Here is a 26,292-nt window from a genome sequence, read left to right as displayed (position 1 = left end):
ATGTTTAGGTATAACAATATAAAAGTACTTTTTTAGTCACAAAAAAAAATATAAAAGTACTTTTTTGTTTATTTATTACATGAAAAATATCTTTTTTTTAAGAAAAAAATCTTTAAAAAAAGATATAAATTACAGCTTCTCAAAAAATTTTTTTTTATTTTTCTAGTGTTTTTATTTTTACTACAAAAAATTTGTCAAACACGCTAAAAAAAATTTCATTGAAAATAATATTTTTTTATCAAAATAAAAGACAATGTTCTATTCAATTAAGCTATTCTACAAATTCCCAATAAGTTCTTGTTCCCGGTTTTTTTCCTCTCTCTTTTTTTCAATGTTCTGAAAACCGGCCGGTCGGATCGGTTTAACCGCGAATCGACAATATTAAAAATTCGGTCAGACATATAAAACCGACAATAAAAAACCGGAAAATCGTTGAACCGAACGAGAACTGGCCGGTCAGACCGAACCGGAACCGGCCGGTTTACACAAAAAAGGGAAGCTTCCTTCGTTTCTTTCTCCCGTTCTCCCTTTCTTTCTTTCAGTCAGAGAAATCACACAAACCCAACCACAAAACCCTAGCACTGTAAGCCTACACCACCGCCACAAGGAGGTGCATACTGCCGCAGTTCGTCGCACTCAAAGTTCGCCATTCGTCATCTAGCTTCCCTCGTGCTCCAATTCTTCAACCCCTGTTCGCTGTCACCGATCGCGGTTGCTTCCTCGAGCTCGGCGTCCGTCGTCTTTGTCTGCTCAGCCGCGCTTCCGTCGCCGTTTGTTTGCCGTTCACGTTCGCGTCTTCGTTCGCGTTCGCTCGGCGTTCACTCGTTGTTCACCGTTCGAGTTCGCGTTCGTCTGGAAGCCACGTTGCTCTGCTTCAAACTCTGCGACCAACCCGCGTGTTCCACTCAGCCGTCGAACTGCTCTCTGTTGTTACCGCCGTGAGTTCCCTAAACCCGCCACTAGACAATACACTCACACAACAGACAACACCAATACTCTTCTTCAAACTCTGCAACTTCTGATTTCTACTACAATAAGTAATTATTTGATTTGGTAGTGGTTTGGATTTTTCCATAGACTAAATTAAAGTTACAATAGTTTTGTTCTCTTCTCTATCACATTGAAATTAAGCTTTGGATTCTCTTATTTCGTTTTAATTTTGCCGCACTCAACATGTTTGATGAAATGCTTTAACCATATTTCTGATTGGTTTTATAATTTCTAGCTTTTATAATTTCTCTCAGTCAAGGTTTGTGGTCTGAACTCTGAAGTTAGTGATTGATTTCTGATATGTTACTGATTCTGTTCTAATATGTGTTTTTGTTACTGATTTGTTACGGATTCTGAAATTGAGTAATGGATTTGTTACTGATTCTGTTCTATGGTCTTATGGATGATTATTGGATTTCTAGCCGTTCTGTTGCTGTTTTTAATTTGGATTATGATTTATTGATTTTAGTTATGGATGAAAGTATTAATCAAGAAGCAGTTGCTGATAATGTCTGTTTGAGTAATAATTCGTCTGCCAATCCTCCTAGTTCAAATGATTCTGCTAATCCTAATCCACCTAGTTCGAATAATAGTCAGTCACAAGGTTCTTCTAATTTATGGATTTTGATGATTGATAAATCTTCATGTTGGTTTTTAATGTTTAGATATTTCTTTTTACTATTTAACTTTTGAGATTGTATTTTGATAAAGATCATATGGATTTGATTGATGACACTTTGTTGTTGAATGCTAATTTTTGTTGTTGAATGCCCTGTTTGTTGCTGAATGATAATTTTTGTTGCTGAATGCTGAATGCTGTTGGTAATGGTGTTTTTGCTGCTGAATGTCCTGCTGTTTTTATTTCTTTGTTTGTTGCTGAATGTTGGTGACAGAATTTAGATATGGTCATGTTTGATCATTTTTTGATTTTTCAATGTGCTGTGGCTAGTCTTTAATTTCGTATCTGGTTATGGATACTTCTTTGTTTTGTAGTTGCTGATTTTGCTTTGATTTGTAGTTGCTGGCTCCTAATTATTGCTGGTTTTGCTGGCTTTGTTTGTTGTTGAATGTTGGTGGCAGAATTTAGATATGGTCATGTTGATAATTTTTTTTATTTTTCATTGTGCTGTGGCTGGTCTTTAATTTTGTTTTAATTAATAAAACTTTTATTAATTTTAGTTATGGATAATAGTATTAATCAAATAGAGATTAATAAAACTTTTATTAATTTCGAATGAAGCTGCTAATCCTAATCCTAATCCACCGAAGCAAATTTGCAACAAGTTCTTGCGGATTTTGATAATTGATAAATCATGATGTTGGGATTTAATATTTAGATATGTTTTTTTACTATTTAATTTTTGAGTTTGTATTTTGATAAGATCATATAGATGAGGTTGATGATATTTTATGTAGTATTTTAAATTTTGAAGATATTTTAAGATTTATATTAGACTGTAATGATATTCTAAGATGTTTATTCATAATTTATTTATTATTTTATTTCAAAACGATTTTTTTGGTTGAACCACTATTTGGATCGATTAGACTAATAAATTAATAAACCAGTAACTAAAACGGTTCGGTTCTCAGAACTTGTTTTTTCTACCTTTCACTTTTTTATTGATGGCTAAAAAAAAAATAAAACGATTGTATTTTATATATTTTTTTTGTCACATATTTCTTTAAAAAATCGTAACTATTATTTTTCTGTTTTGAAAAAAATGGGAGGAATATTTTTTATTTTATTATTTTAAAAATTTTACTAATTCAATTTTTTTTTCTTGAGTAATAGAAATCATATTTAACTCACTATCATTGGTTTCATTAATTACATAACCACGTGATACAACCCAGACCCGGTTATTTTTTACTTTTTTAATTTTTAAATGAAACGGCGTCGTACGCCAACTTCAAACCAAAACCCTAACTCTTGTCGCTCATCTCAAAGAACGTCTTTCTCCCTCAATTCTCAGACTTTCTAAACTCTCTCTTCTTACTCACTGCCTAGCCCACTGGAGTCTCTCTCAGTCTCACTCGCCGGAGTCTCGTCGTCCATCTCGCGGCCTTCCTCGTCGTCTCACTCGAGTCTCGTCCCTGGGCTCCTCGTCGCTGGAGAAGGAAGCAACTCGTGGGGTCGTCGCTTGCTTCGTCGCCTTCGTGGAGTCGTAGTCCCTCGTCGTCTTCTGGTTTCGGGTTCTCTCCGTCGCCGTGGGCCGTGGATAGTTGGTGAGTCCCTGCATCATTGCTTCCCCTGTTCTCTCTTTTCCAGATTTCCCTTTTCCCTGTATTTTGAGATGTTGCTGAATTGCTAATCAATTAATATGCCTTGTAGCTGATCTAAATGTTGCTTTAAATCATGACTGAACTAGGATTTGTTGAATTTGTTTTTGTAAGTTGAATTTGTTGTTGTAAGTTAAATTTGTTGTTGAAAATATCACTGAGCTAATTTTTCGATTGATGAAAATCATCACTGAGTTGAATTTGTTGCTGCCTTGCTGAAATAATTACTTAGCTAAATTTTTTGTTGCTGTTAATCATCATAGTTGAATTTATTGTTGAATAGCAATGAGCTGAATTTGTTGCTGTAAGAATAGATTTGGTTCTTAGTATTGATTGATTTGATTCTTGCATAAGCAGTATTGATTTGGTATAATTTGTTGAATTTAGCTCTTAATTAGTTTTTAATTTACTTATTGTGTCATGTTTTGCTCTCTTTATTTAAATTGAAAAAGTATTTTGTACTGGTGACCAGTTTATTTTCTACTTTTGCATCATTAGTTATGTTTAAGAATTGATACTTGTTTGTTATTAATGTGTTTGTGAATACACGCTTTTGATTTCATAATTTTAAGCTTATTTTTTGTAATTTTATATTTATATTTAATTGTGACCGGATTAACTAGTTCAACCGGTAATCCACCGGTTGAACCAGTGACCCGGTGACTCAGTTGCATGATTGGATCGATTATCGGTTTGGTTCTAATAACTATACTTTGTCATTTTTTCCCCTTAAAAAAAGTTTGAGATAAAAAAAAAAAAACAGAATAACCATCAAATAGTACTCCTCCCCGCTCATTCCAGCAGCCTCTGAACCCTCCAAAACCCTCAAAACCTCCCACCGCCGCTCCACCGCAAACCCCTAACACCCACCATGGTACGCGACGGTGACGCGATGGACCAAAACAATGACGCTTTGGCACCACCACTTCCAACCAACGAGAAGCGGAAGGGGAAGCACGACAAGCCAAAGCCATGGGACGAGGACCCTAACATCGATCATTGGAAGGTCGAGAAGTTCGATCCTTCTTGGAACGAAGGCGGCATGCTTGAGGTTAGCTCGTTCTCCACTCTTTTCCCTCAGTACCGCGAGAAGTACCTTCAGGAAGCTTGGCCTTTGGTGAAGTCCGCGCTCAAGGAATTCGGCATCTCTTGCGAGCTCAACTTGGTAAAACCGTAATTAATTCTCTTAAGTCTTTCCGCTAGGGTTTAAGTATTCATGTGCTTAATTATGGTGTTAAATTTTTGTTTGCAATTTGGAATTTTTATAGGTTGAGGGTTCAATGACAGTTTCCACGACCAGGAAGACGAGGGATCCTTACATTATTGTCAAAGCTAGGGATCTTATTAAGCTTCTTTCACGAAGTGTTCCTGCTCCTCAGGTATTCGATATTGTGTTTATCTTAAAGCTATGAATAGTTTATAATTGTAGCGGTTTTCTTATTGTTATGTTTTTTGTATGTGCTTTGTTTGTTGTGCTTCAGCTTTGGTGTTTTCTGTTTCTGAGAGTGAATTTAAGCCTAGCTTGTATTGTCAAGTACTCAAGTATGTGCAATAAGTGTGTGATTGAATTAGTTTATTTTAGGTTCAAACAATTTTTAATGTAATGCTTTCTGATGGAATCCAAATATGATATAGGAAAACAAGTATTTATTTTACTAGGATAAAAAGTTTCAGACTATTGAAAAAGGTTTTTTGAAGTGAAAAATATGACCCCCGAAGGTCTAGTGTTAAGGCTGTTCTCATAAGGTTGAGTCTATAGACCTAAAAGGAGTGGCTTCTTTTGAAAATTGATAAACTCTGATAAAACCTATGACATAGCATATTAGCATTGTTGCCGTTGCGCCTAAACAAACCCATAAATTCTGTGTTCTGTGTGATATTTTTTATTTCATATATTTGTACCTGGTGCTGCAATTTGGTTCTTATGTTGGGCTCGGTTGATTTCAGGCAATCAAAATACTTGACGATGAAGTGCAATGTGACATCATTAAAATTAGTGGCTTGGTTCGCAATAAGGTAATTTCTACGTTGCATTGCCTGAATTTCTAGTCTCCTTTGCAGATTCTCTCAATTTTACCCTAGATTTTAAGAGGGTTTGCTAGATATTATTTCTGCTTGTTCAGGTGGTATATATATTGTCTAGTCAAGCTGATGCCTTTCAATTGACTTTTGCAGGAGCGTTTTGTAAAAAGAAGACAACATCTTGTGGGTCCCAATTCTTCCACATTGAAGGTATGTTGTTTTTTTAAGGATTTTGATTTTTCTCGACTCTGGGATGAATTCTTTGTTAGCTCTCCCAAGGTCTTCATATTCATACTGCTGGTTGTTGATTTCGCCTTTGTAACTCACTTTTCTCCCACTATATTATTGTGTAGGCACTTGAAATACTCACTGGTTGCTACATTCTTGTCCAGGTAAGTTTTAATTGTTGCTCTAGATTGTTAAGATGGACTTCAACTTGATCCAAGATTTGGGTGGAGTACAGAATGAACTGACTTCTTTTGACTTTATGTTCACAATTCCACAGGGAAATACAGTTGCTGCAATGGGTTCATTTAAAGGCTTGAAGCAAGTAAGGAGGATTGTTGAAGAATGCATGCTGAATAAAATGCATCCTGTATACAACATTAAGGTTAGTGTACTTGTATTTTCTGTAGACTAATTTTATTGTATGAAACTTCAGGTGTCAAAAATTTCTCAAATTTCCCCACTTTTTCACATTGTCAGGTTCTTATGCTGAAGAAAGAACTTGAAAAGGATCCGGCCCTTGCACAAGAAAACTGGGATAGGTTTCTTCCAAAGTTCAAGAAGTATGCCTGCATTCATTTGATATTTTGTATTAACATTCATAGTACCCACACACTGCTGCAGCTTTATGACACCACACCTTTTTTAGGAAAAATGTTCAGCAAAAGAAGGTTAAATCTAAAGAAAAGAAGCCATATACTCCTTTCCCGCCTCCTCAACAGCCCAGTAAGGTGAGACAATGACTACCATCTCCTGTCATGTTGGATTTCATTCTATCATTGCTTAGTATAATCTCTTCTGACCTGTTGACCGCTTCTAGCATCACTTCCAACCTCCTCCCTTTGTTCCCCTTTTCTCAGGAGTTATGTTCATAAGAGTTTTAAATTGTGTTTGTTCTGTTCTTGTCTTGACATCCTGTGGTTTGTTGTTAATTTATGAATTGATGGTGTTTCAGGTTGATATTGAATTAGAAACTGGAGAATACTTCTTAAGTGCTAAGAAGAAATCAGCAAAGAAATGGCAAGAGAAGCAGGAGAAGCAAGCGGAAAAAACTGCTGAAAACAAGAGGAAAAGAGAAGAGGCCTTCATTCCACCCAAGGTTTTCCTCATATTTCTTTTGCAATATCCTCTACTTTTTGATACAATTTTTGCTAAGCGTATTGTTTTTAATGTTCTTTATTGCATTGTAAAAATTTTATTTGCACTCTTCAGGAACCTGCAAAGCTGGTGGATAAATCTGAAGATGCTAATAATAATAATGTAGCTGACATGGCAAAGTCCTTAAAGGTAACTTCAGCAGAATTTCCATTTTGCCAAAATGAATGTCGAACTCGGAGTGTCTCTTGATTGTGTTATCATCTAACTTGAATCCAAATTTGGTTTATCAACAGCAAAAAGCAAAGAAGCTAGGGAAGCGCAAATCCGAAGAAAACATAAATGCTGAGACATACATCATAGGATCATCAGAACAACCATCAGGAAAGAAATCAAAGAAGCAAAAATCTTAGTTAACATCGATCCTTTGGAGATGGAAGATGGGCTTGTGGATTGAAATCGATCCCAAAAATTCGTCTTTTAGAAAAGTTTTGACACTAGTGTGTAAGTCTATGGACATTGCTGCTGCAATTTGTCGAGAAAGTATGAGTGGGTTGCATTGTGTCTCACTCGTTCTTGCCTAATTAGATTGTAACATGTACCACAATGGTCCCTTTTCTAAATGTATTGGCCAAAATGGATCTTCAATTTTTCCTTTTAATTGGTGTTATTAAGCGTGATTTTTTAACATATAATATCTCTCAAATTTAGTTTCCTTAAAAATATACACTAAAATTAGCTACAAAAATCAGTTATCAATGTAGAGGATACATTGGAGTATAAAACACATTAAAAATAAGTTAAATTATATAAAGGTGATTGATTTTAATTGCTGAATTTGGTGTGCAAATAATATTTTTTTAAAATATATAGTGTGATAATATTATATTTGACAATATCAATTGACAATCTATTCTTTTCTGTTTTAGTATTTTTATCACCAGCCACATCTCAACAAGGTTATTTGAAACAAAGCAAGCAAAAAAAGAAAAAAAAGATTTCAAAAGATTAGTTTAATTTTCTTCTACAAAGTTAGCAGTACTTAATTTACCTTCAGCGTAGGCAAAGTTGCGAATTTATAGCTTGTACAATTAGTTTATGTTATTTGATGCAAATACACTTTTGAGCATAGTTCTTTGGAGTAAAAAATAAAATTAGTATTGAGATTTTTAGATATTTATCTTTATAGTTGTCAAAATTGTTTATCTAATCAAAATTATAAATCAATTAAAGTTTTAAAAATTTGAATTAGATTAATTTTTATTTAAAAAATTACATGAATGAAAATGGATGGTTAAAATTGGATTTTTTATTTTAATAAATAAATTAAATATAATAATTACCAAAATAAATAATTTAAAAAATATTTACCGAAATAAATATCCTTCTTTTATCTCGTTTACACTATAAACAAGATAATTTTGCATGTATCTCGTTTAAAGTGTAAATGAGATATATGTAGTTTGTATAAACGAGATATATGCATTAATAAATAATTAAATATAATTTTTGAAAATAATAAAAAATATTAATATTTTTAATTTGACCAAACTCTTAAAGATGGAATGTTTCAAATAATAGAGAAGATAAACCTTCCATTTTAAATAAGAGGGAAGATAGACGGTCCATTTAAAATAAACATAGACGGTCCATTTAAAATAAGCACGTTAACACGTTCATGAGTGCACCGTTAAATTGCCCACTATTAACACGGTTATCTTGGATTGACTCTTAATGGAATCATCAAACCAATTAATCCATCTCCATTGAGTTCTATCTAACTTATATTTCAAATTTTTATCAACTCCCATGCAACAAACGAAATTTTTATGTAACAAGCGATTGATTGATTGGATGATTCTAAGAGTCAAGATAACCGTTTTAATAGTGGGCAATTTAACGGTATACTTATGTGACTTTCAAAGTAAACGTGTTAACATGATAAATAGACAGTCTATTTTTCTATTATTTAAAATGGACGGTTTATATTTTCTAGTATTTGAAACATTCCATTTGTAAGAGTTTGATCAAATTAAAAGCATTAATATTTTTTATTATTTTTAAAAATTATATTTAATTATTTATTAATGCATATATCTCGTTTACAATATAAACAAGATAACATCTATCTAGTTTATACAGTAAACGAGATATACGAAAATTGAAAAAAAAATATTTATTTTGGTAAATATTTTTTAAATTATTTATTTCGATAATTATTATATTTAATTTATTTATTAAAATAAAAAATCCGGTTAAAATTACATAATTCATCTAATTCTAATCTTAGAGTTTTTTTTTTTTTAATTTAAAAATCAAATCTAAATAATCTCATTCAAATTACAATTATTTATGAAAGAATCTTTTTATTTATTTATTTATTTATTTATTTTTCCCATATTGTTAGTAACTTAGTACCAATTATTTATTATTTATTTAAACAAAGCAACATAAAGTCATAAATAAAAATCAATCCTAAAAAGGTGGAATGCGTTATTTTAGAATCAAACAGAATCTTTGTTATTGTTATATATAGTGTGAAACTGTTGAACATATCACACATAACCTAATCAAAGTCTCATTCCTTGGTTCCCAAGTACTCAACAGAAAGCTATATTTATAGCCAATTCTCAATCCTTTCTTCAACTTGACAAGTGACAATGACAAAGACGGAGGAGATACAGAAGGACAAAGAGTGGTGCGACCATTGTGTGAAGTTTTCCCAAGTCAAACGCGAAACCTACTCTAGTGGTTTTTGGTCCAAGTAAGTATAGTATGTACATATATATATATATTCCTAATTCATTCATCAACAGTTTTAAATTAATTATGATTCAGAAAAATTTTATTATACTTATGATTTCACTATGTTTTCCAATGTTGTGTGTGTTATAGTTCTTGTAATACATGTGGAAGGATTCTCTCAGATTCATCATTAAGGGGCTTCCCACTCCCAATATCCTTTCGAGTGAGTATGAAGAGGAAACACAAAAGTGGTTCCGGAAGAAGAATAAAGAAGGCAGTGGATAAGCATAATCATGATGATATGGAACAAGTGGAGAAAACACAAGGATTAAAATCAAAATCCAATGATGATAAAGATGATGATGGAATTGATGATACAGGAACAGATTGTGCAAGTTCTGTAACTCGTTCATAATTTTTTCCAGTTTAACCAACTAGGAGTATAGTCAAGTGGAACCAGTTGAAAAATAGGTTAGTTATTTTATAGGAACTTCCCACTATCTTAATGTTTAAAATGTTAAAATTAAAAATAAAAAGAGATTAATTTAAATTGACTTATATTATATTTTTCTCCTTTTTTTTTTTTTTTTCTTTCTGTACTCATTACTTTGTTATTGCCAATTTTTAACAAGTTTATATTAATTAAGTGCGACTAATATTGCGGTGTTTTAATGTAAACTGCAAGGTCTTTTATTTATTCATTTTGTTCAATTATACTATATTATTTATTTGGTCAGTAGAATAAATTATGTAAAGTGAAAGATATCAATAAAATAAAATAGTACGAATTTAATTATTAAATAAATTATAATTCTTATTTATTTTTTATTTTAAATTCTAAATTCTAATTCCTAATTCATGTATAGGGTTTATTGTAAAATCAAATCGAATTTTGCAACAACCTACTTTAAAACTGAAAAAATTATATTTTTTTAGATTTTTTTTAACTAAATCAATTGGTTCGGTTCGATTTATGATGGATTCGTAAAAAATTGAACCAAATCGAACAGAAATAACACATATTCCAGCTTTGACTTGTCTCTTCTGTCTTCATTAGCACTCAAACAGAGCAATCAAGTTAGGTAAAAAATCTTTTTTCAAGTTATTTTTTTTAAAAGATTATATGGAAAAGTTAAAATTTTATGTTTGGATATCTCATGTAAAAATATCTTTTTATTTATCAATTATGTTTGGGTATAAGGATATAAAAGTATTTTTTTGTTTATTTATTACACGAAAAACATCTTTTTTTAAGGAAAAAAGATCTTTTAAAAAAAGATATAAATTATATCTTCTCAAAAAAGATATTTTTTTTAAAATTTTTCTAGTGTTTTTACTTTTACAACTAAAAATTTGTTAAACACGTTAAAAAATAAAAAAAAATATTTTTTATTGAAAAAGATATTTTTTTATCAAAATAATGACACCCAATTAAAATTTGTTTGAATAAGTTTATAAGTAATTTTTTTTTTACTTTTAACTTATGAAAAAGTATAGTATTAATGTCTAGTATAATTTTTAAAATTAAAATATAGCTTTTTAAAAAATTATTTAAGTAATAATTTTTTTATAATAACAAATTTTTTATCATATTTTTTTAAAATAAATACTTTTAGAATTAAAAATTTAAATATAAAATAATTTATTTATAAACTATTTTTAATATAATTATTTATTGTTTAAGCTATTTTTAAAAAAAAATAATTAAATTATTTACTCAAATTAAATCTGAGTCTATTTAAATAAATATTGAAATTCGAATTTTATTTGTTTATATTATGGTTTTAAAAATTAGATTGGACTGACTGGTTGAACCGGTTCGACCGAAATCCGACGCTGTAAACGGTTTGGTTCATCACTAAACCGTTCATATAGAACCGGAGAAAAACCGCCGAACCGCCCGATAACCGGCCGGTTTGTCTAATGTGACGTCGTTTCGAGGGGGGGAAAAGAATAACGCGTTGCTGCTTGCTGGTCTCTGTCCTCTCTTTTGTTACTTTCATTCATTCCTTCAGTCAAAGAAAACACAAAGGGAAAACCCTAGCTAGCCTCCATCGCGGCCGAACGGAGTGACCCATTGCCACCCTCCGTGGCTGTCCGAGGAGTCTCTCTTTGTACTGTCGGCGTTATCCAAGTCAAATCCCCTGTTCGATGTCTTCTTCCTCGCTCGGCGCCCATCCTCCATTTGTCGTCCTGTCGCCATCGTCTCGTCGCCATTGTCTCGAAGGTCAGTGGCTTTGGTGTGCACTTGTTTTTCGATTTTCGTTTTATTCTTTGAATCTCTGTTCTGAAATCAACAAATCATTGAATGATTATAGGGTTTTGTGCTTTGTTGAAATCATTGATTTGCTCTGACTTTGGTGTGCTACTGTGGGTTCTGGGTTCTGGTGTGTTGTGTGTTTTGTGGCTCTGCTGTGCTGTTGCTTTGTGTTTTTGTTGAAATCGTGAATGATTATTTGATTTTTGGGTTCTGGCTCTGCTGTGCTGCTGCTGCTGCTTTGTGTTTTTGTAAAATTTGTAGATGATTGTTTAATTATTTAGCTCAGGGTTGTGTCTTTTGTGTTTTAGATTACATAGAAAAAAACCAATTACTTGAAACACTTGCACACAAACATGCCCAGAAAAAACAACTGCAACATTGAACAAAGTGTTCTAATATTGAGCAGGATTGGCCGAGTCGTAACCCTCAATAGCCTTGAAGAGAGCTTCACCCTTGGCCTTACCCTTCTTCATGTCTTCCTCGTCAGGCTTCGAATCTCCTTTGGAGTGGAACTTCACACTCAGCTTCCCAATGGATTCTCCGTTGGGTCCTTCTACCAACAACGCTGTAGTTGTATGCATAGTTAGCCTCATCTATTGCCTCCACTTTGTGCAATATAAACTTGCTTTCTCCATCTGCATATATATCATTATTATCACAATTCACAACTATGATTATCTCATATATAGTATGTTTACTGAATTGAATAGTTACTGACCCTCGACAATGGTGAGTTTCTTGATGGTTCCAGGACCACCGTTTCCCTCAACGATTTCAACACTCTTGATGTCATCAATAATCTTAGGGGTGATAGAATCCGCATCCTTCATAGCATTGTAAAGTTTGGCAGTGGGGCACGGGGGAGGTGATTTCATCCTCGAATGTGAAGACGGCCATGATTGTGAATTAAGAAGCTAAGGGAAGGAATCAAAGGAATGAGAAGTAGATGGTAATAGGTGAGGTTAGCTTTGTAGTGTGTGTTTGATGAGCAGAGGAATGACTTCTATTTACTTTTAGGCTTTTAGCTGCTGGGAGAGTAATACTAATATGCTGTTGTTGTGTTGTGCAATTTTGTGACTTAATTATGCTCAGATAGATAGATTAGATTTATAGTTAGATTAGATTGTGATTGTTTTGCTGATTTATTGATTTCAATTATGGATGATAATATTAATCATGGAGCAATTCTTGATAATAATACATATATGGATAACAATTTGTCTACCTCCTGTGTCGAATGATGTTGTTAATCCCAATCCTCCTAGTTCTAAACTTCCAACGATAGTCACTCAAGCTTCTTCTATATTTTAGGATGTTTATTTGTAATTTATTTATTATTTTATTCTAAAACGGTTTTTTCGGTTAAACCATGGTTGGACCGGTTAGATCAGTAAACCAGTAAACCAGTGATCAGAGCGGTTTGATGACCGGTCCGGTTCTCGGAACCTTGGTTTATACAGTAATTTATTGCCCAGTATCAAACAGTAAGTTTTAGATTTGCCACGGACTAATTCTTGACAAGAAATATGCGAAAAAAAACCCTCTGAATCAGAGCTCCCAATCTCCCATCCCATCCCACCCTCCCCCTGTCCTCTCACTCTCTTCTCCCATTGAATCTGATTCACTCCCACCGTCTCACTCCCTCTCCATTCTTACCGGCGGCTCTCACTCTCCTCACTCCTCACTCCGTCCCCGGGCAGTCCACGACGGAGCTTCCTCTCCTGCTACTGTCTTCCTCGGAGATTAGTATTTTATTTATTTGCTTTTTCTATTTTGAAAATAACCACCTCTGAATCTCTGTTGCTCTCTTATTTTTCTCTGATTCTTTTTTCTCTGAATTAAGCCCTGAATATAGTTATGTATGAATATAGTTCTACACTGATAAGAAGGTCTCTTTTGTCGGAGCGATTGGGAAGATTTCTTCAATTTAATGTAATGATTTCTTCTCTCTTTCAGTCTCTTCGATTTAGTCGATATGAACTTTGCTGTTTTTTAAATATTCAAAGTCTGTTAGCGTATTGGTGTATGAAAGTTAATTGTGTATTTGGCTAATTGGCTCTATAATTTTATCTTCAGTTAGGTAGTCAATTTGTATTAACCATGTAAGTTTTATTATACTTAAAAGTGTAGTTATTATTGGTGCTATAAATATAATTCTTATTGTTATTGCTGCTACAAATGAATGATGTGAAAGAACGCTTTCTTAGCTTGATATTGTTGTCGAAGTGAATCGAGGTGGATGTTGTTGCTTTGATTTTTTATCTTAGTTGTTGACTTCTTGTTTCAATTTTATGATTCTTGAAGCTTATATGTTTCAATAGCTTGATGAAAAATCTTGAAGCTCGATAGTTGAATGTGTCTAATTAAGCAAAACTAGCTATTCTGCTACTAATATGCAGAATTTCTTGGTGTTCATTTTTGTGACAGGATTTTATTTAGTTACTTAAATTTTTTAGTGTATAGATGTTGGTTTATAAGACATTTGTATCTTGAATTTGGATGTGATGTACTCATTAATTTTGTTTATCGAACATTTGGATTTGAGAATGTATATGATTTCCTTTCAATTAAGATTTAAAAACCGATAAAATCGACCGAACCAAATCGCTTTTGGTTCGCTTTGGTGGAAACAACACAACCGATTGGTTGATATCTTGTAGCAACCGAATTGGTCAGTTCGGTTGGTTTTCGGTCCAAAACCGAATTGATAACACCCCTAGCTCGCTCTGTCCCTCCTCGCCGTCTTCTCCGCAGCTCGTCTGCATCTTCTCCCTAACCCACCAGGTTTTTTTTTCAATGTAGTTTTTTTATTATTTTGTTACTGATTTTCCAGAAGAATTTCCATTTACACAGCACTATATATTTGCAAGCTTGTTATTTTAATATTTCTTTGTTGGATTGAGTATAAATAAAACCTTTGGTATATAAATTGATAGCTTACATACTCCTAAAATATAGTTCTGTTCTATGTGGCTTTTAATATGCTTTGTTGGCTTACTAACTGCTTCCACCTATTTCAAGAATCAAGTCCCTAAGACTTGAAGTCAGTTGTAATAAAATCTCTGCTCTTATCGTCCATAGTTTGAATTTCTGATTTGAATAGTTAACCTTGTTTAGGTAGTATTTTTCTTGGATTTAAGATGCATTGTGTATTCTTCTGCATGTCTCTTATTGAAGACTAGAGTTCTTGGATGATGGTAGCAAAGCCTCTGTGGCATTCTCACATACACCTCGTTAAGCAAACACTCGCCGCTATAATCAAAGACCTTCCCTTACATGCTCATCGACCTCCTTCCCCCTCTCCCTCATGGACAGAAGATGCTGTTTCACAAGTGATTCGGTTCATCCCCTCATGCTTCTTTAGGTCCCCTCGCTCGATTGGCTGCCAAACCAGTTTCCGACACCGCACTCCTCTCCGACAGCGCAACCTCAATGAAGAACAACGAAAGTTCCACCACAACCTCCTTGTGCTTGGCCCTGCTGCACACAGGGACCCCGGCAGGGTGAACCTTGGTCTTCACAAAGCCCTCCAGTTCTTCCGATGGGTCGAGGCTCGCTTTGGGTTCCACCACACTGAGGTCACGTGTCGCGAGATGGCAATTGTGTTGGCCAGAGCAGATAGATTCACTGCTCTTTGGGATTTTTTGAAAGAGATGTCTGGAAAAGAGAGTTCCAAGCTTGTGACCACCGAGACCGTTACGTGTTTGATAAAAGTCCTAGGAGAAGTAGGGCTGGCTAATGAAGCATTGTTTGCATTTTATAGGATGAGGCAGCTTGACTGCAGACCGGACATTTATGCTTACAATACATTAATTAATGCGCTTTGTAGGGTTGGGAATTTCAGGAAGGCTAGGTTCTTTCTTGAGCAGATGGAGTTGCCGGGGTTCCGGTGCCCACCGGATACATTTACTTATACCATTTTGATAAGCTCTTATTGTAGGCACGCTATACAAACCGGGTGCAAGAAGGCCACAAGGAGGAGGTTGTGGGAAGCGAATCACCTTTTCCGGCTCATGCTCTTCAAGGGATTTGTTCCTGATGTTGTGACTTACAATGCCTTAATAGATGGTTGCTGCAAGACCTATCGCATTGCGAGAGCATTGGAGTTGTTTGAGGACATGAAGAAGAAAGGATGTGTCCCTAATAGAGTTACTTATAATTCTTTAATAAGATACTTCAGTGCAGTGAATGAGATTGATAGAGCTATTGAGATGTTAAGGGATATGCAGAGGTCGAATCATGGAGTACCCGGTTCGAGTTCATACACACCTATCATTCATGCCCTTTGTGAAGTTGGCAAGGTTCTTGATGCTTGGAATCTTCTTACTGAGATGGTTGATGGAGGGTTAATACCTAGAGAGTATACATATGCATTGGTTTGTGATGCAGTTTGCAAAGCAGGTGAAAGTAGCTTGTTAGAGGATGAAGTTCATAAGAAAATAAAAGAATGTATTAGGAATAGATACAGGCAAACAATGAAATTCAAACCCATTATGGTTCGCAAGGGGTATCCTGAGATAGAGGGCATTTGAATAATTTGTAATTACATTATTTATACCAAGGTTTCTTGTTATTTTTTGTGTGCTATCATTGAAAATTTATTTCATAGTTAACAGTTTAAACTTAAATAGTTGTTATAAGTTGGAATATTTATTTGGCTCAATTGTTTATGAAACATTTATGTGGAAATAATGATATAATTCCCTAGCTAAATGTAATGAGTAAAAAAAGAGTAATAAACTCAAGACCCAATTAGGATAGTTTTATTAGTCCGTGTAAATTATTAATTTATTATAAATAGAGATAGTAAGAATGTAATTAAAAGAAAAAAAAAAGTAATCGATATCTTTTTATCTTTAGAATTCAGGAATGATCTCTCTTTTATTTCTCTCTAACTTAATCAATTCTTTCCCTAATTTCCTCTAATCTCATCACACATTCACACTAACTAAAAACAATAAATTAGAGATAATCACTAGGAATTAATTCACATAAACCATGATTTTTTTCCAATTGCGGGGATTTCAAAGTTGTGTGCAATTGATAACTAGCTTTTCATGAATTCAGAGAGGCCCAACAATTTGGCTTATTCCCTGGCAAGTCATGCTGTCAGTGCCCTATGTTTTGTTGTATTTTTTGGATCATTCCTTAAAGTTTTGTGTTAGGATAATAAAGAAAAAAAAAAAGCAATTGGTTTTAGGGTTTTATTATGGTGGAAAGGTACAATGCAAATGCAAAAAGACATGAATGCATATATGGAGAGATCCCATTTAGATTGATTGAACTTGCATAGTTGTCATTTGTAGTAATTGATGGAATTATGAGAACGTGTTAATGAATTTAAAGTTATTCTATTTTGTTTCTATGTGGAAAGCCATTTACTCTTTTAATAAAGAAGAACCATACAAAATGTTGTACCAATGAAACTGAATTCTTAAATTGCATATGAATTGGCCAAACTATTTTAAGGATCAAATCTATTATTTTAATGAAAAAAAAAATGAATAACATATAATAATTGGTCATATTATTGTTGGCATACTATTTTTTCTATTAAGTGTAAAACACATCAAATGATTTTCTGTATCTAAATGTAATGTGTTTCATTTTAAATTTTTTGAAACTTCAAAATTTTAATTCTTCATCATTAATCAACTGATATTAGTTTGCTTATGTGTTAAGTTTTTTCAACGAGTGCTAATGTTTAAGTCTCAATGTTATATTTTTAGGTTCTTATAAATATTCAAATATTATGGTTTTAATATAGAACTTTGTTTAATTGCTTTAGATCATGGTAAATATTCCTAATTTTTCTTTTGGTCATTATAAACCTCAATAATTAACACTAAGCCTAAAGGGGAAAAAAAGAACCCTTAAAAGATAACTAATGCTTATACTAAAATAATATTAAAGCGATCCCTTTATCTATTCTATACCTTTTCAATAATTGTAAAAACACCAAATATTATTTGACTCCCATTTGGAAAGGTATAATTAAAATGCAAAGTAAGTTCGAAATTGGAAACTTCTGGCACATGCCTTGTTGGGTATGTTTTTCACTTTTTTGTGACGATGACTTTTTTTATTGATTAAGCAAAATCAAAATCGTATTGGAACTTGGAAGAATAACAAAGCAAACTCATAAGGACATTTTAAACATAGTAGAAGTCTCTTTAAAACTACTCTCACTATTTTCTAAAATGCTTTTTTTCAATAAGATTTTTAAAAAATTACAGGAATGATATTCATACAACTATTAACTTTTACCTATATTCTGTTGTCAAAAAGGAAAAAGATTTTACTTATATTAAACAATTCTTAATTTGCAATTGATATAAATAAATAATTTACAGACTAAAATTCTAAAATAGTCTTCGAAATTCACATTATACATTGATTTAATTTACAAATTTTTAATTATATTATTATTTTTTAAAAAATTGATCTCTAAACAGTAAACACTATAATGATCTCTGGATTTAAATAAATTAAGGGTTGATACTTTTTTCTTCTTATGACTTATAAGCAGAAAATATACTCAAAGGAAAGAAGGGAATAGACATGTCACATGTCCAATGGCCCTCAACATTTCATCTATAACACAAATAAATAGATAAAATAAAAGAACAAAATTTTTTCGAAGAAAAAAAATTATTTACAATTTTTTAACTAATATATAAGTATATAACCAATAGTTTCCCATTCCTTTGACCCTTTTCTACAATAAATAATTAGTTTCTAAGAAAAAAAAAACAAATTTTACTAAAAAAATTTTTTTTTTTTACTTTTAATGAGACAAATATAGAAATATTAGGTGACTAATCAATTTTTTTTTAAATTGCGAAATTGTCCATCATGCATACAAAAATGTCAATAGACAACCATTTTTATCCAAAAAAAAAAAAGACTAACATTATCTCAAATATAAAGTAAACATAATGAAAAAAATAGTTATTTACATTTGTGAATTTTTTTTATAAATAATACTAGAAGGTCAATGATCTAGAAAAAAAAAATAGAAATGACTTAGTATTGACTATTAACTTAAATACAAAATAATTATAAAAATAATTGATTACTTTATATATTTTTATAAGGTAAATTACTTAATTAAGTCAAGGGGAGCAAAAAATTACACAATTCAGCCAAATCAAAAACTGGTTCACGAATCAACTAATGCACATTTATATATAGTTCGAATTAGCATGTTTCGAACTTGATTTACATGTCACATTGATTCGAACTACACACACGCACACACCCACTAATTCGAATTAGCCTGATTCGAATTACACATAGAGTAATTTGAATCAGGGTGATTCGAACTACACCCAAGCACGAAACGCCAAGTAATTCGAAACTGGCTGATTCGAATTACACAAAGTTTAATTCGAATTACATTGATTCGAATTATACAGGACCAAACGTGTATAAATATGGTGTGAACGTGAGTTGATCTCATTAGAGTGTAAAAATGGTTAGTAAGAAGAGTTTTGTTGTGTTGGTTCATCACAGAGGGTCGATTAAGAGAAAAACACGATCTGGTGTGAAGTTCACCGATAAGGATCCTCTCAGCATTTTTATGAGGCCTACGACGAGCTATGATGACCTTGTTAATTCTGTACTACAGAAACTTGGTCTGCAAGGCGTGAAACGGGTTAATAAGTTTTTATATCGCATTCCAATCTCAGTGTTGCAAGAACTGCAACTGGACTCGTCCTAAGAACTGCAGCAGTACCAGGCATCGTTAACTGAACTCCTAACACCCACCGCGGTAGCTCATTGTACGACTCATCCCAATCACCATAGATGTGGGCAACGACCTTCTGTTTTGCCAACCAAACCCTCCTATAGGTTGGCCTGGATCCAAAGTGTGCCGCCGTTGCATTCAGGAGAGCCTTGATGCTGACGGATGCATCGGCTCTAACCATTGGCATGATGAATGCCGATATCACATGATAGTCCAGACTCCTGTGGTCACTAGAGATGGACGTCGCGAGACACGTATGTGGTCCGTTGTACCTTTTTACCACCCAAATACCCTTGCGCTACCGGAGACTTAGCCTAATCAACCATGTGCACCCATTCCTAAACTTAGAATACTTCCCAACATACCGGCGATAGTTAGACTCCACCACCTTGTATTGTACCCCACGTCGGATGCTATACGTCTTCACACTTAACACAGCCTCATCTTTATCTTGAAACCGCTGACCAACCTGAAACTCTGTCAGACCTGCAGACCCCTCGGCATCTCTAGCACCAAATCCAGCAGGCTCCCCAAGAGCCCCCTCCTGTCTCATGGCATCCAGGTCCAAAGATGAGAAGTGCGGAGGGTATTGCTGTGTGCCAAAACTAGAACCACCTCCTGCCCCAGCTGGCTCACTCCCTCGAATATCATCGCCACTGTCATCAGCAATGATATCCGGCTCCACATCATCATCGTTTGCATCATCCAGCAATGCATCGCCTAGACCAGCCGGTGCAGCACACTGTAAAGAGTTCGGCACAGTCTCCCCTATTCCAACCTCACCGCCTCCACTACAGTTGAGATAAACAGCAAATGAAGGGGAGGCGACAGGCTCGACCGGAGGTTCATTCACAGGGACGGACGAAGATGCACCAACAGGTCTGGAGTTAGAACCGGCTACCGTGCCTACAGTGTGGGTATTCCGGTTCGAACCCCCCGGGCTAGAAACCACATCAACCAACTTCGCCAACAGTTTAGGTGTCCTAACTTCGGAAAACTGCCGACGACAATGAAACATGACCTACAAGTCCTCATTACTCCCGATCGTGAAACAATCATACTTAACGATTTCTTGCAGCATTGAGATTGAAATGCGATAGAAAAAATTCTTAACCCGTTTCACGCCTTGCAGACCAAGTTTCTGTAGTACAGAATTAACAAGGTCATCATAACTCGTCGTAGGCCTCATAAAAATGCTGAGAGGATCCTTATCGGTGAACTTCACACTAGATCGTGTTTTCCTCTTAATCGACCCTCTGTGATGAACCAACACAACAAAACTTTCCTCACTAGCCATTTTTACACTCTAATGAGATCAACTCAACGTTCACACCATATTTATACACGTTTGGTCTTGTATAATTCGAATAAGTGTAATTCGAATTAAACTTTGTGTAATTCGAATCAGCCAGTTTCGAATTACTTGGCGTTTCGTGCTTGGGTGTAGTTCGAATCACCCTACTCTATGTGTAATTCGAATCAGATTGATTCGAATTAGTGGGTGTGTGTAGTTCGAATAAATGTGATTCGAATTACATGTAAATCAAGTTCGAAACATGCTAATTCGAACTATATATAAATGTGCATTGGTTGATTCGTGAACCAGTTTCTAGTTTGATTGAATTGTGTAATTTTTTGCTCCCCTTAGCTTAATTAAGTGATTTACCCATTTTTATATTATTTGTTTAATAAAATATGTAAAAAAAATATATTAAAAGTTATCAGAATTTATTATTTTTAGTCATTACTTAATTATTAATTTAATTTTTTTTAAAAAATGAATCATTTTAAATTTTTTTATTATTTAATAAAATGTAATCTTTCACTTTAAATTATTTAAGTAAAATTATAAAAAAAATATTGAATGATTATATGCTTTTAAATATTGAGGACATTGTAAATGAATATTTTGATTTTCAAAGAAAGGTTTGAAAATTGAAGAAGGTATGCATGTAGTGGGGAAGAGAAGAAAGAGCAAATGAAACAGCAAGGCAGCTGAAGGGTCCCCGGTGGCAGCTCAGCATTCCCCATTCACCACCTTCGCTGGCATCCACGCTTCTCTCTCTTTCTCTCTCTTCGCATTCCCTTTTTTATTCTTCCCATTCCTCATTTCTCATTCCCACCCCCCCTCCCTTCACAATGGACCTCCGCCGCCGCCCTCCCCCCAACGCCACCGCAGCGGCCAAGAGACCAACAACCACCACCACCACCACTACACCTCCCAAGGCCTCCGACGCCCTCCCCCTCCCTCTCTACCTCACCAACGCCATCTTCTTCACCCTCTTCTTCTCCGTCGCTTACTACCTCCTCCACCGTTGGCGCGACAAGATCCGCACCTCCACCCCTCTCCACCTCCTTACCTTCTCCGAGATCTCCGCCATCGTCTCCCTCATCGCCTCCTTCATCTACCTCCTCGGCTTCTTCGGCATCGATTTCGTCCAATCCTTCATCGCCCGCAACTCCAACGACGCATGGGAAGAAGAAGAAGAAGAAAACGAACAACAAAAACTTGAGCAACACCGCCGCACCACTCAGATCCTCCCTACTCCTCCGCCGCAGCCGCAGCCGCAGCAGCCTGAAACCCTAATTCCGTCGATTTCCTCCGCCGACGATGAGGAGATTGTCTGCTCGGTCGTCGACGGCAGGACACCGTCGTACTCGCTTGAGTCGCGTATCGGTGACTGTTTTCGCGCCGCAGCGATTCGCCGCGACGCGCTGCAACGCGTTACCGGGAGATCCTTGAAGGGTCTGCCATTGGAAGGGTTCGATTACGATTCGATTTTGGGGCAGTGTTGTGAGATGCCGGTGGGGTACGTTCAGATTCCGGTAGGTGTGGCGGGGCCGTTGCTTCTGGACGGTGTGCAGTATGTTGTGCCGATGGCGACGACGGAGGGGTGCCTCGTTGCGAGCACAAATCGGGGATGCAAGGCAATCAGCGCCTGCGGTGGGGCCAGCAGTGTTGTGTTGAGGGATGGGATGTCGAGGGCTCCGGTGGTGAGGTTCGGCACTGCGAAGAGGGCGGCGGAATTGAAGTTCTTCTTGGAGGACCCACTCAATTTTGATACACTTTCCGTTGTTTTCAACAGGTTGGTGTTCTTGTTTATTTTATTTTAATTTATCCTTTATATTTTAATTGCTTTGCCGGCAAATGTCATCTAATCCTTTGTGGATTCATTTGAATGACTTTGGCAGTATATGATTGAATGAATGTCTGTGCATGCATATAAATTGGTGCTTTTTTTTTTTTTTTTAAAGTAAAATATTTGTTTGAAGGATTTAAGTTTGGTACACTAGGATTAAACTTGTTTATTTATGCCATAATAATTAAGTTGTATTATTTTTGTTTGACTCTTGTTAAAAGTGGGTCAGAAGTTGTATCAGATGGGCGTTATGTGGATGTGTGAAATTCTTTTTGTAATGGTGGTGGTTGATGGTTCTGTACTTCTGTGTGTGGGAAAATCTTGTTGTTTTGATGGTGATGGATTGTTCTTGCATGGATTAGAGTCTTATAAGACAAGTGTGTGTCTTTTCTTTTTGGGGTTGGGTAGTGTTTGTTAGGTGAGAATTATAGCTGTAGTTATATCCTTCACTTGAAAGTTGCATGATTTGTTTCCGAAAATGGTAAAAGAGGAAATTTGAGGGTGTTAAGGTCTAGAGCACTTTTAGTTTTAGACGCTAGTCTATTGGTTTTTGTTTCTTCTTAGAGGTTCCTCTCAATTTAATGCCTTGGCCTTTGGCCTTTGATTTTGCGCCCCCTTTGTTCCCTCTTCCGTGAAAGACTTTGTTGGTGGAGAGATTATTGTTATAAATACCCCCCTCCTTTTTTCTCTTGTTTTTATTTGTATTTTTGGTGTTCCGAGTTTGATGTTGATCCCTTATTTAAAGTGAAGAGACGGAGGGCTAGATTGTGGACTCGTTTCTAGGATATTTCTTTTTGTGTTGAAATTTGGATCTGATAATGTTTTTATGCGTGGTTTCAGGTCCAGTAGATTTGCAAGGCTTCAGGGTGTTCAGTGTGCTATGGCAGGGAAGAACGTTTATTTGAGATTCACTTGCAGCACTGGTGATGCCATGGGGATGAACATGGTTTCCAAAGGAGTGCAGAACGTTCTTGATTTTCTTCAAAACGATTTCCCTGACATGGATGTCATTGGCATCTCTGGTAATTTTACATTCCTCTTCACAACTTAAATTGATTGTGATGTTATTTGGTATGCCTGATGTGATGGATAGCATTCAATTGACATATATATATATATTTTTTAATATGCGATCGCATTGTTTGGTTTTTCGTCCATATTCAATTATGGAAGTGGTCCAATTTCATTATATCATCTGTGAAATTTTTGCTTTTTAAATATATATTATATTATGTTGTTATCATTTATCTGTTTTGAATTGGAGAATTGTGCCTTGCAATGGTGTGATTGTAGAGGTTATTGTGTGGACATTGTCAAGTTGGTTAGTTATTTGAGTTTGATTTGTTTGTTCCATTTGCTTGTTAAAATCAGACCAATATTCCTAAACCTTTATTATTAATTGGTTTTTGATAAAAAGAAATGTCAAGCACATAATTTCTGTGTGTGAAAATAGTATGCATTCAATTTAATCTTATTTGTTAGAATGTTCATATTTAATTTGTGTATCCATACATTCTTAAAACTATGAACACTGAAACAAATTTTTAATTTAAAAACTTAAAAATAGAAAAAAGGAATCATGACATCACAATCAGAATTATCATCAACAGTTATGTTTCATTTGCTTGGATTCCTTATGATCTAGTATTTTATCTGATTATTTCTTTTACCATGTTAATCCACACATTTTATTAGTTTTCCAGTTTAATTGGTGGTATCTTTTCTGTCAGACTCTATTAATCTCTCTGTCCGGTATTTGATTTTGATGTCTATAATCACGGTATGCTGAAATTATTTTAACGGGAATACTAGATCTACGATGTGATGGTTAAATAACTGCTGACTTGGTCTTCAGGAAATTACTGTTCGGACAAGAAACCCGCTGCTGTAAATTGGATTGAGGGTCGTGGCAAATCAATTGTTTGTGAAGCAATTATCAAAGAAGAAGTGGTGACAAAGGTACTGAAGACCAATGTTGCAGCCTTGGTTGAGCTCAACATGCTGAAAAACCTTGCTGGTTCTGCTGTTGCCGGAGCTCTTGGAGGATATAATGCCCATGCTAGTAACATTGTCTCTGCCATTTTCCTAGCCACTGGTCAAGATCCAGCTCAGAATGTTGAGAGTTCCCATTGCATCACCATGATGGAAGCCGTCAACGAAGGGAGGGACCTTCACATCTCAGTGACTATGCCTTCCATTGAGGTGATTTAAAATTTTGCATCTCAATCCAATAGCTTCATTATTGTTATTCCCTTCGATTTTAATAGCTAAATCTTTGTGTGACTACTTGTCTTCTCAGGTGGGAACAGTTGGGGGTGGGACTCAACTTGCATCTCAGTCTGCATGCTTGAACTTGCTCGGTGTAAAGGGGGCGAGCAAGGAATCACCGGGATCTAACTCAAGACTCTTGGCCAAAATTGTTGCTGGCGCTGTTCTAGCAGGAGAGCTGTCTCTGATGTCTGCTATTGCGGCTGGACAACTAGTCAGGAGCCATATGAAATACAACAGATCAAGCAGAGATGTATCTAATTGCACCTCTTGAAGACCAGATGACGTGGTTGAGGTCACTGTTTGTTGTGAAGTTTTGGAATTAAAAAAAAAAAAGCACAAAAAAGGGTCTTTCTGAGTTGGGGGGAAATTTTCTGAATTGCAGAGGAAAATTGAAAACATGAGTAAGATTGCTGGCATCAACTTTTGGCTTTAGATTGGTTTCTGTCGATCCTTCACCACCTGTTTTGGGGCTCCTTTTGGATCATCCTCTGTTCACAATACAAGCTTTGACAACCTAACCCTGCAGAATCATTGGATGGGTGTTGATATTTTCTTTAACCGAGACATTTGATGTGTTGTATTATAATTCTTTTTTATGATATAATATGATTAGTGTATGTACCAACGTCCATTGATACATTAATTTCTATTTAGTTGGGGGACCAGAATGGATAGGGGTTTGTCTTGTTGCATTGCCTTCCGAAGTATCTTTTATTCATTGAATTGAACAACTCCTTTCCTATGTCTTTCAGTTTTTAGCCACACTGGATATTACAGAGATATTCTCATTTATTTGTTTTGTTGAACTAGTTCATAGGCACATTGCTGCTGCTGTTTTCAAGCATAAGAATTATCACTTAATCATACCGAGCACCCTTATCTTTATAATTAGAACTGATTCACAACAGTGGAACACTGAATTGCGGAAAACTTAGGCCAATTAGCTTGTCAATAGTGTTGAACTAGGCTGATCCTATATATTGTTTTGCACCATTTGTTATCTTTTTTATTATGAGCATATAGTGGACAGATATGGATTCAAGTAATGGTTGTTGCTATTCCTCTCAAGTATTATAGATATGGATTCAAGTAATGGTTGTTGCTATTCCTCTCAAGTATTATAGATTCATATAATTTTCGTGAAATTTATTTAAGTAAAATTTGCTTTTCTTTTTATCTTCTAACCAAATATACACCCCAAGAGCTTATAGGGTTGGTTTAGGCTAATTTTTTTTTATATTGTTTAAATATATGTGTAATACATTGTTATTGGAAGATTTGGTGTTTTTTTTTTTATATGGTGTTTTATTCAAATCGGACGGTCCGATTTGTTTGAAGAAAAAAATAAACTACAAACCGGAAGGTTCGTTTTGTATTTTGTATTTTTTTATTTTTTAAAATAAAAATCGGACGGTTCGATTTTAACATTAAAATTTTTTTTATTTTCAAAATCACAAATCGAACCATCCAATTTCTGATTGTTGGTTTAAAAAATAAAACAAATCGAAGGG

General features: G+C 34.8%; 4 protein-coding genes and 1 pseudogene across 13 annotated transcripts; 3 read left to right on the top strand and 2 right to left on the bottom strand.

Moving 5' to 3' along the window:
• Nucleotides 1–540: 540 nt before the first annotated feature.
• LOC107608790 (RNA-binding KH domain-containing protein) lies at nt 541–7,338 on the top strand. Of its 3 annotated transcripts, XM_088493264.1 has the most exons (13): nt 541–938; nt 3,002–3,219; nt 4,013–4,438; nt 4,542–4,652; nt 5,221–5,289; nt 5,449–5,505; nt 5,649–5,687; nt 5,801–5,905; nt 6,001–6,083; nt 6,170–6,251; nt 6,476–6,619; nt 6,733–6,807; nt 6,912–7,338. In XM_088493264.1, the coding sequence occupies exons 3-13, from the start codon at nt 4,145–4,147 to the stop codon at nt 7,026–7,028; spliced, it is 1,176 nt and encodes a 391-aa protein (XP_088349390.1). In that variant the 5' UTR covers nt 541–938; nt 3,002–3,219; nt 4,013–4,144; the 3' UTR covers nt 7,029–7,338. The 3 variants fall into 3 exon arrangements, with proteins under 3 accessions (XP_088349390.1, XP_088349392.1, XP_088349391.1); XM_088493266.1 differs by lacking the exon at nt 3,002–3,219; XM_088493265.1 differs by lacking the exon at nt 541–938 and having other exon boundaries at nt 2,856–3,219.
• Nucleotides 7,339–11,340: 4,002 nt separating this feature from the next.
• On the top strand, nt 11,341–16,235 carry LOC107608789 (Pentatricopeptide repeat (PPR) superfamily protein). 8 transcript variants are annotated; one of them, XM_088493646.1, is made up of 4 exons: nt 11,350–11,587; nt 12,027–12,193; nt 12,372–12,576; nt 14,798–16,235. In XM_088493646.1, the coding sequence occupies exon 4, from the start codon at nt 14,812–14,814 to the stop codon at nt 16,150–16,152; it is 1,341 nt and encodes a 446-aa protein (XP_088349772.1). In that variant the 5' UTR covers nt 11,350–11,587; nt 12,027–12,193; nt 12,372–12,576; nt 14,798–14,811; the 3' UTR covers nt 16,153–16,235. The 8 variants fall into 8 exon arrangements, 7 of the variants coding, with proteins under 7 accessions (XP_016166008.1, XP_088349772.1, XP_088349771.1 ...); XM_088493645.1 differs by having other exon boundaries at nt 12,331–12,576; XR_015892225.1 differs by having other exon boundaries at nt 12,027–12,576; nt 15,561–15,666.
• Nucleotides 12,013–12,517, bottom strand: LOC107606576 (pathogenesis-related protein 2-like; annotated as a pseudogene).
• A 3,043-nt stretch (nt 16,236–19,278) lies between the features above and the next one.
• Nucleotides 19,279–20,388, bottom strand: LOC107606577 (uncharacterized). The gene is made up of 2 exons (XM_016308623.1): nt 19,736–20,388; nt 19,279–19,642 (listed from the first exon to the last, which is right to left on the bottom strand). Exons 1-2 carry the CDS (start codon nt 20,386–20,388, stop codon nt 19,279–19,281), a joined length of 1,017 nt encoding a protein of 338 aa, XP_016164109.1.
• Nucleotides 20,389–21,237: 849 nt separating this feature from the next.
• Nucleotides 21,238–25,573, top strand: LOC107609115 (3-hydroxy-3-methylglutaryl coenzyme A reductase 1). The gene is made up of 4 exons (XM_016310952.3): nt 21,238–22,456; nt 23,351–23,532; nt 24,366–24,712; nt 24,810–25,573. The coding sequence occupies exons 1-4, from the start codon at nt 21,510–21,512 to the stop codon at nt 25,050–25,052; spliced, it is 1,719 nt and encodes a 572-aa protein (XP_016166438.1). The 5' UTR covers nt 21,238–21,509; the 3' UTR covers nt 25,053–25,573.
• Nucleotides 25,574–26,292: the final 719 nt, after the last annotated feature.

This window comes from Arachis ipaensis, chromosome B7, assembly GCF_059453495.1.
Source record: "Arachis ipaensis isolate K30076 ecotype BB chromosome B7, ASM5945349v1, whole genome shotgun sequence".
In the NCBI taxonomy this organism is placed as follows: Eukaryota; Viridiplantae; Streptophyta; class Magnoliopsida; order Fabales; family Fabaceae; genus Arachis; species Arachis ipaensis.
This window is presented reverse-complemented; position numbering and strand designations above follow the sequence as displayed.

Coding starts and splice junctions, on each gene's coding strand:
- LOC107608790 (XM_088493266.1), top strand. CDS start 4,145: ATGGTACGCGACGGTGACGCGATGGACCAAAACAATGACGCTTTGGCA. Junction 5,906..6,000: donor ATCCTGTATACAACATTAAG/GTTAGTGTACTT, acceptor TCACATTGTCAG/GTTCTTATGCTGAAGAAAGA. Junction 6,084..6,169: donor TTTCTTCCAAAGTTCAAGAA/GTATGCCTGCAT, acceptor CACCTTTTTTAG/GAAAAATGTTCAGCAAAAGA.
- LOC107608789 (XM_016310522.3), top strand. CDS start 14,812: ATGATGGTAGCAAAGCCTCTGTGGCATTCTCACATACACCTCGTTAAG.
- LOC107606577 (XM_016308623.1), bottom strand. CDS start 20,388: ATGTTTCATTGTCGTCGGCAGTTTTCCGAAGTTAGGACACCTAAACTG. Junction 19,643..19,735: donor GTGGAGTCTAACTATCGCCG/GTATGTTGGGAA, acceptor GGTGGTAAAAAG/GTACAACGGACCACATACGT.
- LOC107609115 (XM_016310952.3), top strand. CDS start 21,510: ATGGACCTCCGCCGCCGCCCTCCCCCCAACGCCACCGCAGCGGCCAAG. Junction 22,457..23,350: donor CTTTCCGTTGTTTTCAACAG/GTTGGTGTTCTT, acceptor GCGTGGTTTCAG/GTCCAGTAGATTTGCAAGGC. Junction 23,533..24,365: donor GGATGTCATTGGCATCTCTG/GTAATTTTACAT, acceptor CTTGGTCTTCAG/GAAATTACTGTTCGGACAAG.